General features: G+C 43.6%; 1 protein-coding gene across 1 annotated transcript in view; it reads left to right on the forward strand.

The window, feature by feature from the left end:
- Positions 1 to 4,028, forward strand: part of adamtsl2 (ADAMTS-like 2) — a 203,765-nt gene extending 199,737 nt beyond the window's left edge. Inside the window, exon 21 of the mRNA XM_068011827.1 lies at positions 3,910 to 4,028. Coding sequence (XP_067867928.1) covers positions 3,910 to 4,028 — 119 coding nt within the window. The remainder of the gene's footprint in view (positions 1 to 3,909) is intronic.
- The last annotated feature ends 10,367 nt before the right edge of the window (positions 4,029 to 14,395 follow it).

Consider the following 14,395-nt stretch of genomic DNA (forward strand, 5'->3'; position numbering starts at 1 on the left):
ACAAGAACAGGTCAGAGACTAGGAATCCTGTGGCGAATAAATCACCTCCTGACTCCCCAAAGCCTGTCCACCATCGACAAGGCACAAGTCAGGAGTGTGATGGAATACTCTCCACTTGCCTGGATGGGTGCAGCTCCAACAACACTCAAGAAACTCAACACCATCCAGGACAAAGCAGCCCACTTGATTGGCACCCCATCTACAAACATTTACTCCCTTCACCACCGGTGCACAGTGGCTGCAGTGTGTACCATCTATAAGGTGCACTGCAGCAACACACCAAGGCTCCTTAGACAGCACCTTCCAAACCCACAACCTCTACCACCTAGAAGGACAAGGGCAACAGTTGCATGGGAACACCACCACCTGCAAGTTCCCCTCAAGCCACATCCATCCTGATTTGGAACTATATCGCCGTTCTTTCACTGTCGCTAGGTCAAAATCCTGGAACTCCCTTCCTAATAGCACTGTGGGTATACCTACCTCATGTGGACTGCAGTTCAAGAAGGCAGCTCACCACCATCTTCTCAAAGGCAATTAGGGATGGGCAATAAATGCTGACCTAGCCAGCGACGCCCACATCACATGAATGAATTAAAAAAATATCCGCCCTCTGTTTTCCAGTTTTAGTCCTGCTGTCATGGGAAGTGCTTTGTGGAGGCCAACCACTTCCCTTATCAGCAGGACGGTTATTGAGGCGTCACCATTACACATACTTTGGTCTCAGCTGGTTATCATGGAAGTACTTGCTGGCACACACACTGGACTGGACTTTTATTTTCGGGTCAGGACCCTGACAACCAGAGCATTTGGTTGCAGTGCTATTTTTAAATGCAAAGTAAATAATTGGCCCAGGAGCGAGTCCAGCACCCAATTGAAGGTGCTGGAAGGGTGATGGAGGCAGAAACAGGGAATTGGATGCGATCTTTAAAGGCAAGCGGCAGCCATCACTGGGCTTGCCCTTGCCTATACAAATGAGTCACTAGGGATCTCAGAGAGCCTGTGTGGGCATGGGAACGCATCCCCAAGCGGCACCCCAATTTTCTCTATCCGGTTTCCTGCCACTCTCCACTGTGACAATAAATGCTTCCAGCTGCAGAAATGTTCACACTGAGACCAAACTGAACAGCTAAGCCTTATTCTTTTTCTCTGAATTTATGTAATCAGCCCTTCCCATTTCCCTCTTAGCCATATTTTGTGTCTGTCTTCACAGAAGACGGAAGTTCCATACCATAAATAGGCTGTAACCTAGGGGCTAAAAAGAGTGAGGAAATTAAGGATATTGATATCAGCCGAGAAACTTGAGGGACTAAAATCTGACAAGTCCCCGGGACCAGATGGCCTACGTCCTAGGATTCTAAAAGAGATAGCTGCGGAGATAGTGGATGTGCTGGCTATGATTTTCCAGAATTCCTTAGACTCAGGAATGGTCCAGTCAGATTGGAAGTTGGTAAATGTTACACCGCTTTTCAAGAAAGGAGGTAGAGAGAAAACAGGGAACTACAGGCCAGTTAGCCTAACATCAGCCATTGGGAAGATGCTGGAAACTATTATTAAAGAATTCTTAACATTGCACTTGGAAAAGCACAGTATGATTAGAACAGGTCAGCATGGTTTTACTAAAGGGAGATCCTGGTGACAAATCTATTAGAGTTTTTTGAGGATATAACTAGTAGGGTAGATAAAGGGGTACCAGTAGATGTAGTATACCTAGATTTTCAAAAGGCATTGATAAGGTGCCACATAAAAGATTAATAGGCAAGATAAAGGCTCATGGTGTTGGGGATGATATATTAGCATGGATAGAGGATTGGTTAACAGATAGGAAGCAGAGTGTCGGCATAAATGGGGCATTTTCAAGTTGGCAGGCAGTGAATAGTGGGGTGCCGCAAGGATCAGTGCTGGGGCTTCAGCTATTTACACTCTATATTAATGACTTAGATGAAGAGACAGAGAATAGTGTATCTAAATTTGCTGATGATACAAAGCTCATTGGAAAGATAAGATGCGGGAGAGGCTGCAAAGAGATATAGACAGGCTAAGTGAGTGGGCAACAAGATGGCAAATGGAGTATAATGTAGGGAAGTGTGAAGTTATTCACTTGGGTCATAAAATTAGAAAAGCAAAATATTTTTTAAATGGTGTGAAACTGGTAAGTGTTGATATTCGGAGAGACTTGGGGGTACTCGTGCAAGGAACGCACAAAGTTAACAGGCAGGTGCAGCGGGCTATCAGGACAGCAAATGGCATGTTGGCCTGTATTGCAAGGGGATTAGAGTTCAGGAATAAAGAAGTTTTACTAAAATTGTACAGGGCTTTGGTGAGTCCGCACTTGGAATACTGTGTGCAATTTTGGTCTCCACATTTAAGAAAGGTTATCCTTGCACTGGAGGCGGTACAGCGAAGATTTACTAAATTGGTCCATGGGATGAGGGGGTTGCCCTATGATAAAAGGCTGATAAATGGGGCCGATATTCTCTGGAGTTTAGAAGAATGAGAGGCGATCTAATTAAGACATACAAGATTCTGAAAGGGCTTGATGGGGTAGAAACTGAGAGATTGTTTCGACTGGTCGGGGAATCTAGAACGTGGGGGCACAGTCTCAGGATAAGGGGCTGATCATTCAGGACTGAGATGAGGAGAAATTACTGCACTCAAAGGGTTGTGAATCTTTGGAATTCTCTCCCCCAGAGGATGCGCCATCATTGAATACATTTAAGTCTGGGATAGATAGATTTTTGGTCTCACAGGGAATCAAGGGATATGGGGAGCAGGCAGGAAAGTGGAATTGAAGCCCAAGATCAGCCATGATCGTATTGAATAGCAGAGCAGACTCGATGGGCCATATGGTCTATTACTGCTGTTATTTCTTGTGTTCTTGTGTTATGGCCTCCACACCGCTCGGGTGTTCACAACCCTGTTGTGTTCCCTCCATGGTGATTGCCCTGTTCCCAGCCTTTAAAAATTGCTTCCTGCTGCTGACCAAGCCTGTTAATGAGCTCTTTAATAAGCTCAACAGGCGCTTAATTGGAGACAAGTGCCCGACCCATTCCCTCCCTGCCGGCGATACTTTGAAAATAGCATCCTGTTCTGGAGGCGTTGGGACCTAGTGCTGTCCTCTGAAAACACGATATTCAAAATGCGCTCGCTACCATTCCCGCTGTGAGCACGGTTTGAAAATCCGGCCAACTGTCTCTCATTGCTGAGGTGCCTTCATTCCTGCAATCTTCATCCATTTACAAAGTTTTTTTGTATGATGGAGTAGCACATACATCTGTTTTATTTGTTCCGGGATGTAGGCGATACTGGCATGGCAACATTTATCCCTAGTTGCCCTGAGAACCTAATGATGGAGGGACTTCTCCTTGAAGCTCTGCAGTCCCTATTGTGAAGGTGCTCCCTCATTGGTGCTTTGTAGAAAATTCCAGGATATTGACCCAGTGACAATGAAGGTTTGACAATATATGACCCAGTCAGGTTGGTGTATTACTTGGAGGGGACCTTGGAGGTGATGGTGTTCCTATGAAATTGCTGCTCTTGTCCTGCTCGGTGATAAAGGTCATAGGTGAGGAAGGTGCTGTCAGAGTAACCTTGGTGAGTTGCTGCATTGTATACATCATTGAGAAGAATTGCATGGAGCATGTTCAATGACCTTTGTACTGTTGCTCTTCCCCTTGTTTCTTTTCTGTTCAATATCATAATGTAAGTCTGTCAACGTCTTGTTATCTGTGCCAGTTAGGTCATCCTTAGACTTAGAATCTGGCTCTCAATTTGACTGTTTGGGGTGGTGACCAGAAGATTGGATTTCAACACGATGCCATGTGGATTTTTAAGCTGTGTATTTTTATTATATATAAGGAGAGTTGGCAGCTTCTTGAGATACTGACAATCGCTATTATTGTTCCACAGATGACAGTTGTCAAGATCAACTTGGGACTAACTGTGTACTGGCAATAAAAGTCAATCTGTGCTCCCACTGGTATTACAGCAAAGCTTGCTGCAGGTCCTGTAGAACTGCTCATTCATAGTACAGACTGGCAGGATCACTGTACCTCCCAACATGTGAGCAAAAGAATGATGTATGTCTGATGGAATTAATTTTACTGCAAGAATTGAGTGGCTCCTTCCCTCAGGAACCTTTTTCTTACTGCTATCCTATTGAGCTGGACCAAGAAAAGCCTATGCTGTGAAGCTGTCAGGTTCCCTGGACAATCAAAAGCAGTTAGCCCAGTGCATGCTATCATGTATAGCACTCTGTCCATCAATATATGGCAGAGCCATTGTACTCTATTCCAAATATTCTGTCAAATTATTTTATTACCATGCCATCACAACTTGTGCTACTGAATACTGAGACATGGTTGTGTGAACCATGATTATTAACCCTGCAAGCTATTATGCAAGGTCAGCTACCACAATAATAATTCCCTGTTATTTTAATGTAATTCTGTATTATATGCTAAATGTAATATTTCAGTCTTGGTGTGTTCATACAATATTTGTGTCGTTAATACATGGATCACAAATACTTTTCCATTTGTGGTGAAAGTATGAAAGTTTTCATGTGTCAAATAATCCCAGTGACTGCAGTTTTCTCTGTAGGTATTGATAAATCAAGGCAGAATCATTTTTATAGAGAAAGTAATGTTCCTAGTTAAGTTATAAATCCTGTACAGCTTTATCAGAAAAATCAGGCTTACTGCTGCAAACATGCTTTAATATAATGTAATATTTAATAACCTGTCACCTTTAATTTTATAATTCTATTATTGTAGTGGTAGATTAATTTCTTTTTTCCCAGCTGCACTTTGAGTTCAGATACACTAAATAAAATTCTTACATTTTAACCCTGAAGTATTCATCCTGGCCTCATGGAGTTGGGGAAACTGGGAAAAACAACCTTGGAATAATCTATGTACAGTTTGTATATATTTTAAAACCAGTACTTTATGAAAAATGATAATAAACAGGTTTGTTGTCCATCGGGCAGAATCTTTCCGTTCATTTTATACTGAAATGCATTTTATTTCAAATATAACAGGAAACAGAGTGTCAGGAAGGATGGGTCATTTTCAGGTTAGCAAACTGTAACGAGTGGGGTGCAATTGGGATCAGTACTGGGGCCTCAACAATTAGCAATCTTTATTAATGATTTGGATGAAGGGACCGAGTCTATTGTAGCCAGATTTGCTAACAATACAAAGATAAGTGGGAAAGCAAGTTGTAAGGAGGACGCAAAGAGTCTGCAAAGGATATAGATAGGTTAAGTGAGTAGGCAAAAATTTGGCAGATGGAGTATAATGTGGGAAAATGAGAGGTTATCCACTTTGGTACGTAGAATAGAAAAGCAGAATATTATTTAAAAGGAGAGAGACTGCAGAGTGCAGAGGGATCTGGGTGTCGTCAAACATGGAGTCATAGAGTCATGTACGGCACATAAGGAGGCCATTGGGATCATTGAGTCCACACTGGCTCTCCATGGTGCAATCCAATGAGTCCCACTCCCCGGCTCGATCCCTGTAGCCCTGCAAGCTTATTTCCTTCAAGTGGTAATCCAATTTCCTTTTGAAATCATTCATTGTCTCTGCTTCCACCACCCTCATGGGCAGTGAGTTCCAGGTCATTACAACTCGCTGCGTAAAAAACATTCTTTCTCACATTCCCCCTGAATCTCTTGCCCAAAACCTTTATTCTGTGTTCCCTAGTCTTTATACCATCAGTGAATGGAAACAGTATTTCCTTGTCTAACTTATCTAAGCCTACCAGAGTCTTGTACACCTCTATCAAATCTCCCCTCAAACTCCTTTGCTCCAAGGAGAACAACCCCAGCTTTTCTAACCTAACCTTGTAGCTAAAATCCCCCATCCCTGGAACCATTCTGGTAAATCTCCTCTGCACCCTCTCAAGGACACTCACATTCTTCCTAAAGTGTGGTGACCAGAACTGGACGCAATAGTCCAGTTGTGTCCAAACCAGAGCTTTATAAAGGTTCAGCATAACTTCCCTGCTTTTGTACTCAATGCCTCTACTTATAGAGCCCAAGATCCCATACGCTTTGCTAACCACTCTCTCAATATGTCCTGCCACCTTCAAAGATCAATGCACATGCACCCTAGGTCCTTCTGTTCCTGCACACTCTTTAGAACTGTGCCATTAAGTCTGTGTTGCCTCTCCCTATCCCTTCTACCAAAATGCACCACCTCACACTTCTCTATATTAGATTCCATCTGTCACTTGTCTGCCCATTCAGCTAGTCTGTGTCTTGTTGCAGGCGGATGGTATCATCCTCACTGTTTGCCACTCCTCCAAGTTTGGTATCATTGGCAAATTTTGAAATTATATTCTGTATTCCAAGATCCAAGTCATTTATATATAGCAAAAAAAGCAGCGGTCCTAGCACTGACCCTTGGGGAACACCATTGTCCACGATCCTCCAGTGTGAAAAACAACTATTTACCACGACTCGCTGTTTTCCGTCCTTAAGCCAATTTTTTACCCAATTGGACACTGATCCTCCTGTTCCATGAACCTCAATTTTGTTAACCAGCCTTTTATGTGCTACTTTCACAAACACTTTCTTAAAATCCATATAGACAACATCTACTGCATTCCCTTCATCAACCTTCTCTGTTACTTGATCAAAAAATTCGATTAGATTAGTCAAGCATGATCTGCCTTTTACGGGTCCATACTGGCTATCCTTAATTAACTGAAATCCCTCCAAGTATCTGTTTTTTTTCCCCCTGAGTATTGTTTCTAAAACTTTACTGTCATGCTAGGCCCTCACCTGCCAAGAATGAGGCACATCAATTTTGTCACGAACATTGATTTTTAACTGTTGTTGGAGTGAGGAAATGACTTGTTAAACGGATCAGCCGTGGCTGGAAAAAAACATTTTCATACTAGCAGACATCGAAGGTAAGGAAGCGCATACCAGGGCCTGCTAAGGAGGATACAATCCGCAAGGGTCAAAACTGGTTAGACCAGCTGGTCACATGACTACCTGCTGTTCCAGGATTTCCTTTTGAACTGGCCACAGAGAGTTGGAAGTCAGAGTCTCTGTTTGCTCCTGGACTGAGAATATCTCTCCTGTCTGCTCCCATCTCTTTCTCACAAGCCTCTGAATCTACTGAAGACACATGAACCTCAAGCAAGAGAAGTATTCTACAGTGAACAAGGTTTAAGAATACTGGGCCCCAATGAAAAGCAAGATCTACCTACAATCAAGGACTACAGTGAGCACGAAGAACCGTAACAACAACTCTTCAGATATTGCCTCAAACTTTTCCACTTTATTTTTCTTCTGCTCTTTTCTGTCTCTATTTGCATGTGTGTATTGCATATGCTTGCTAGCGTGGGCGCGTTGTGTATCTGTAGGCATCAACCGAATTAGAGTTTAAGTTTAATAAATTTCAACTTTTCTTCTTTAAACCTAAGAAAACCTGTTTGTGCTGGAAAGCGGTGAACAAGGATTCACCAAGAGGGAGCTAAAAACACGGTGTTTAAAATTAAACCCTGTTACGGTAAGACCAGGTGAAGGCTGAAAGGGACCCCTAGACCTCTTTATTACCTTGTCGTAACACTTGAATATATTCAATGACCCAGCCTCCACTGCTCGCTGGGGTAGAGAATTCCAAAGATTGACAACCCTCTGAGAGAAGAAATTCCTCCTCATCTCCATCTTAAATGAGAGACCTCTTATTTTGAACTCTGCCCCCAGTCCTAGATCCCCCATGAGGGGAAACATCTTCTCAGCACCTACCTTGTCGAGCCCCCTCAGAGTCTGACATGTTTCAATTAGATCACTGTCTCTTTCTAAACTCCAATGAGTATGGGCCCAACCTTCTCAAGCTTTCCTCATAAGACAATCCCTTCATCTCAGGAATCAACCGAGTGAACCTTCTCTGAACTGCCACCAATGCAAGTATATCCCCCCCTTAAATAGGGAGACCAAAACTGTACACAGTTCTCTACGTGTGGTCTCTTCAACACCATATACAGTTGTAGAAAGACTTCCCTACTTTTATACTCCATTCACCTTGCAATAAAGTCCCAACATTCCATTTGCCTTCCTAATTGCTTTCTGTACCTGCATGCTGGCTTTTTGTAATTTATGTATGAGGACACCCAGATCCGTCTGTACCGCTGCATTCTGCAGTGGACTACCTCACACTTTCCCACATCATACTCCATCTGCCGAACCGTTGCCCACTCAGCCTATCTATATTCCTTTGCAGACTCTTTGCGTCCTCCTTACAACTTGCTTTCTCACCTATCTTGGTAATATCCACAAATTTGGCTACAGTACAGTCAGTCCCTTCATCCAAGTCAATTATATATTGTAAATAGTTGAGGCCCCAGCACTGATCCCTGTGGCACTCCACTAGTTACAGTATGCCAACCTGAAGATGACCCATTCATCCCGACTTTCTGTTTCCTGTTAGTTAGCCAATCCTCTATCCATGCGAATATATTACCCCCAACACTATGAGCTCTTAGTTTGTGCAGTAACCTTTGATGTGGCACCTTATTGAAAGCCTTTTGAAAATCCAAATACACTATATCTACTGTTTCCCTTTATCCACCCTGCTTGTGGAATCCTCAAAAAACTCTCTTAAAATTGTCAAACATGATTTTCCTTTCATAAAACCATGTTGACTCTGTTTGATTTTATGATGATTTTCTAAATGTCCTGCGACTATTTCCTTAATAGATTCCAGCATTTTCCAATGACAGATGTTAGGCTAACTGGCATATAGTTTTCCGCTTTCTGTCTCCCTCCTTTCTTGAATAGAGGTGTTACATCTACAGTTTTCCAATCTGCTGGGACCTTTCCAGAATCTAAGGTTTTTTTTGAAGATTTCATCCAGTGCATCCACCATCTCTGCAGCCACTTCTTTTAAGACCATAGGACGCAGGCCATCAGATCCAGGGGACTCGTCAGGCTTTAGTCCCATTAGTTTTCCTAGTACGTTTCCTCTAGTGATAGTTCCTCCCTTTTATACCTTTATTTTCCACTATCCTTGAGATTTTTGTGTCTGCTTTGTGAGACAGATACAATATTCTTGTTCAAAGTCTTTGCCATTTTCTTGTTTCCCATTATTAATTCCACAGTCTTATCCTCTAAGGGACCAACTTTTATGTTAGCTACTGACTTCCTTTTTCTATACTTGTAGAACTTCTTACTATCTGTTTTTACATTTCTTTGCTGGCTGGTTTCTCCCTTTTTTTTATTCATCCTTTACTGGTTTCTAAAATTATTCTAATCTTCTGGCCTACCACTAATCTTTGCAGCATTGTACACCTTTTTTTTCAATTTGATAGAATCCTTAATTTCCTTAGTTAGCTATGGATGATGCATCCTTCTGGTAGAGTCTTTCTTTGTCATTGGTATATATCTTTGTTGAGAGTTATGAAACATCACCTTAAATGTCTTCTTCTGCTTAACTACCGTGTTTCCTTTTCACCTATTTTCCCAGTCCACTGTAGCCAACTCTGTCTTCATACCCTTGTAATTGCCTCTATTTAAGTTTAAGACACTAGTTTCAGACTCAAGTTTCTCATCCTCAAACTGAATGTGAAATTCTGTTATGTTATGATCACTCTTGTCTAGAGGATCCGTTACCATGAGATCATTAATTAATCCTCTCTCATTACACATTACCAGGTCTAAAATAGCCTGTTCCCTGGTTGGTTCTAGAACATATTGTTCTAAGAAACTGTCCCTAATACCTTTGCCAATTTGATTTGTCTGATCGATATGAAGATTAAAATCGCTCATTGCAGTAGCTTTCTTACAAACTCCCATTATATCATGATTTATACTCTGTCCTACAGTGTTAGGGGGCCTATAAACTACTCCCACCAGTGACTTATTTCCTTTGCTATTTCTTATCTCCACCCAAACTGATTCTTCATCTTGATCTTCCCAGCCAAAATAATTTCTCAGTACTGTACTGATTTCATCCTTTATTAACAGTGCTACCCCATCTCCTTTTCCTTTCTTCCTATCCTTCCAAAATGTCAAATAACTTTTGAGTATTTAGTTCCCAGCCTTGGTTCCTTGCAACCATGTCTCTGTAATGGCTATCATATCATACCCATTTATTTCTATTTATGCGATCAATTCACTTACCTTGTTACGAATGCTGTGTGCATTCAGATAAAGAGCCTTTAATTCAGTCTTACCATTTTTCCCTACTCTGACCCTATTTGCTGGAGCACTCTTACATTTGTATGCTGTGTCCCTTCCTGTCACACTCTGGTTATCATCTGGTCATACCCTGCACTATTGCCTTATCCTTCCTCTTTAACATTCTAAATTTCCCCTCACCTGAGCCCTCCCCCCAAGCTATTTAGTTTAAAGCCCTTTCTACAGCCCTAGTTATAGGATTCGCCAAGACATGGGTCCCAGCACAGATCAGGTGAAGGCCATCCCAATAGTACAGCTCCCTCGTTTTACAGTACTGGTGCCAGGGCACCGTGAATCAAAATCTATTTCTCCCACACCAATCTTTAAGCCACGCATTCAACTCTCTGGTCTTATTTACCCTATGCCAATCTGCTTGTGGCTCAGGTAGTAATCCAGAGATTATTACCTTTGTGGTTCTGCTTTTTTATTTAGCCTCTAGCTGCTCATACTCCCTTAGCAGAACCTCTTTTTTAGTCCTACCTATGTCATTGGTATCTATGTGGACCACAACAACTGGATCCTTCCACTCCCACTCCAAGTTCTTCTCCAGCCCTGAGGAGATATTCTTAACTCTGGCACCGGGCAGGCAACACAGCCATCGGGACACACTCTCGGCTGCAGAGAACTGGGTTTATCCCCCTAACTGTACTGTGCCCTACTACTACATTCCTTTTTACTCACTCCACTTGAATGGCCCCCTGCACCATGGTGCTGTAGTCAGTTTGCTCATCCTCCCTGCAGCCCCTGCTCTCATCCACACAAGTTCAAGAACTGCGAACCTGTTGGACAAGTGTAAGGGCTGAGGCTCCTCCATTGCTACCTGCTGTATCCACATACCTGCCTCTCTTGCAGTCATACCCTCCTGTCTCAGAGAACGGACCAAATCTGAATTACCTAACCTAAGGGGATGTGAGTCTGGAGTCGGAGGAGGTAGGGGAGGTCCTTAATGAATACTTTGCTTCAGTATTCACTAGTGAGAGGGACCTGGACGTTTGTGAGGACAGCGTGAAACAGGCTGATATGCTCGAACAGGTTGATGTTAAGTAGGAGGATGTGCTGGAAATTTTGAAAGACATGAGGATAGATAAGTCCCCGGGGCCAGACGGGATATACCCAAGGTTATTATGGGAAGCGAGGGAAGAGATTGCCACGCCTTTGGCGATGATCTTTGCGTCCTCACTGTTCACTGGAGTAGTACCAGATAATTGGAGGGTGGCAAATGTTATTCCCTTGTTCAAGAAAGGGAATAGGGATAACCCTGGGAATTACAGACCAGTCAGTCTTACGTCGGTGGTGGACAAATTATTGGAGAGGATTCTGAGAGACAGGATTTATGATTATTTGGAAAAGCATAGTTTGTTTAGAGATAGTCAGCATGGCTTTGTGAGGGGCAGGTCATACCTCACAAGCCTTATTGAATTCTTTGAGGATGTGACAAAACACATTGATGAAGGAAGAGCAGTGGATGTGGTGTATATGGATTTTAGCAAGGCGTTTGATAAGGTTCCCCATGGTAGGCTCATTCAGAAAGTAAGGAGGCATGGGATACAGGAAAATTTGGCTGTCTGGATACAGAATTGGCTGGCCCATAGAAGACACAGGGTGGTAGTAGATGGAAAGTATTCAGCCTGGAGCTTGGTGACCAGTGGTGTTCCGCAGGGATCTGTTCTGGGACCTCTGCTCTTTGTGATTTTTATAAATGACTTGGATGAGGAAGTGGAAGGCTGGGTTAGTAAGTTTGCCGATGACAGGTTGTTGGAGTTGTGGAGAGTGTGGAGGGCTGTTGTAGGTTGCAACGGGACATTGACAGGATGAAGAGGTGGGCTGAGAAGTGGCAGATGGAGTTCAACCTGGAAAAGTGTGAAGTGATTCATTTTGGAAGGTCGAATTTGAATGCAGAATACAGGCTTAAAGACAGGATTTTTGGCAGTGTGGAGGAACAGAGGGATCTTGGGGTCCACGTCCATAGATCCCTCAAAGTTGCCACCCAAGTTGATAGGGTTGTTAAGAAGGCGTATGGGGTGTTGGCTTTTATTAACAGGGGGATTGAGTTTAAGAGCCGCGAGGTTATGCTGCAGCTCTATAAAGCCCTGGTTAGACCACACTGGGAATATTGTGTTCAGTTCTGGTCGCCTCATTATAGGAAGGATGTGGAAGCTTTAGAGAGGGTGCAGAGGAGATTTACCAGGATGCTGCCTGGACTGGAGGGCATGTCTTATGAAGAAAGGTTGAGGGTGCTAGGGCTTTTCTCATTGGAGCGAAGAAGGATGAGAGGTGACTTGATAGAGGGGTACAAGATGATGAGAGGCATAGATAGAGTGGATAGCCAGAGACTTTTTCCCAGGGCGGAAAGGGCTATCACCAGGGGGTATAATTTTAAGGTGATTGGAGGAAGGTTTCGGGGAGATGTCAGAGGTAGGTTCTTTACACAGAGAGTGGTGGGTGCGTGGAATGCACTGCCAGCGGTGGTAGTAGAAGCAGATACATTAGGGACATTTAAGCGACTCTTGGATAGGTACATGGATGATAGTAGAATGAAGGGTATGTAGGTAATTTGATCTTAGTGTAGGTTAAAGGGTCGGCACAACATCGTGGGCCGAAGGGCCTGTACTGTGCTGTACTGTTCTATGTTCTATGTGACTGCCTCTTGCAACAAAGTGTCCAGTTAACTTTCCCCCTCCCTGACGCATCGCAGTATTCGAAGCTCGGACTCCAGCTCATCAACTCTGAGCCGAAGTTCCTCAAGCTGTAGACACTTACTGCAGATGTGGTTGCAGTGGATCATGCTGGTGTCCACCAACACCTACATGCTACAGCTGCAACACATTACCTGCCCTGCCATTTTTATTGCACTTTATTTAACTAATTGGGGTCTCAAGTTCAGCATCACTCAGTCTGAGTCAGTTTTAGACAGTGGCTAGAGAATAGAGTATGTGCTGGGAACAGAAGGCATAGATTCCATCTTTCCAATATTTGGAGGAAATTTCTGCTCATCTAATAGTGGATGTCAGACAAGCGTCATGACAAATCTGAGGCAATGGAGAGGTCGAGGGGGTGGCAGTGAGGTAGAGCTGAGTGTCATCAGTGAGTGAACCTCACATTGGGGCAGACTTTTAACATGCAAGGCGGGCAGGTTAAAAGGTACCTGGACATGCACCTGAAGTGCTGTAGCCAGCAAGGCTTTGGACCAGGTGCTGGAAAGTGGGAGAAGATTGGGCGACTAGTTTGTTCGGCCAGTGCGGACATGATGGGCTGAATGGCCTCCTTCTGTGCCGTAATTTTTCTATGGTTCTTTGGTGCAGGCAATGGGGTTAAATCAGTAAAAATGCCAGCATGATCCCACCTACTTCTGCTTTTATCCAGCATGTGGGAAACTCCTTTGGGATATCAGGTCAGTCATTTGAATATCTTAAAAGGCAATTAGTTGTAAATTTAACCCAGCATTCTGGCTTTAACTGCCTGCGCATGAGTTTCCCAAGCTCTGTGAAACTCGTCAGGTCAACAAGGCAAGAGCACAACAGGAATCGTTCATTCTGTGAAATTGACAGGCTGCATTGCCTTTAAAGACTGAAACAGCACAACTGCTTCCTTGCCTATGTGACAGGACTTGTTCTGAGCGTGTGCTTTCACTGCTTTACAGTTGATTTCCAACATTTTGGAAGTCATTTCTGCTACCTCGGCCTTTACTCACCTTGATCTGTACTTCACTGCTGTCAGCCTTCACTGCAGCATGGGAGCAGATTATGCGGTCCTACCATGGACCTCTGATGAGGAACAGGAGGAGCAGCAGCTGTCTTCTCCTCAGCCACATGCCATGCCACAGGACAGAGGGAATGAACACCGATCTCCAGCTCGAATGATAAACCCAGCACAGGGTATACAGACAGAAAATCAGCAGCAGTGTTTCAGGAGGCTCAGACTTTCACGGCAGGTCATTGCTGGTATCTGCAGCCACCTGGAAAAAGACCTCCTTCCCAGTGGACAAGGTATGCCTCTTCGCCTCTTGCTTATTCCACAGATCTGCTGGTGACATCTGCAGGATTTCACAATCTGCTGTACATAAATGCATCTCCCAGGAGACCGATGACATGTTTGTCAGAGGTGCCAATTACATGTGTTTTGTTACTAATGAGGCCAGTCAGTACCAGAGGACTCTTGCATTTGCTGCAGTGGCTGGATTCTCAGAGACAGGGAGTCAAAGAC

The sequence above is a fragment of the Heterodontus francisci genome, chromosome 32, assembly GCF_036365525.1.
Source record: "Heterodontus francisci isolate sHetFra1 chromosome 32, sHetFra1.hap1, whole genome shotgun sequence".
Taxonomy (NCBI): Eukaryota; Metazoa; Chordata; class Chondrichthyes; order Heterodontiformes; family Heterodontidae; genus Heterodontus; species Heterodontus francisci.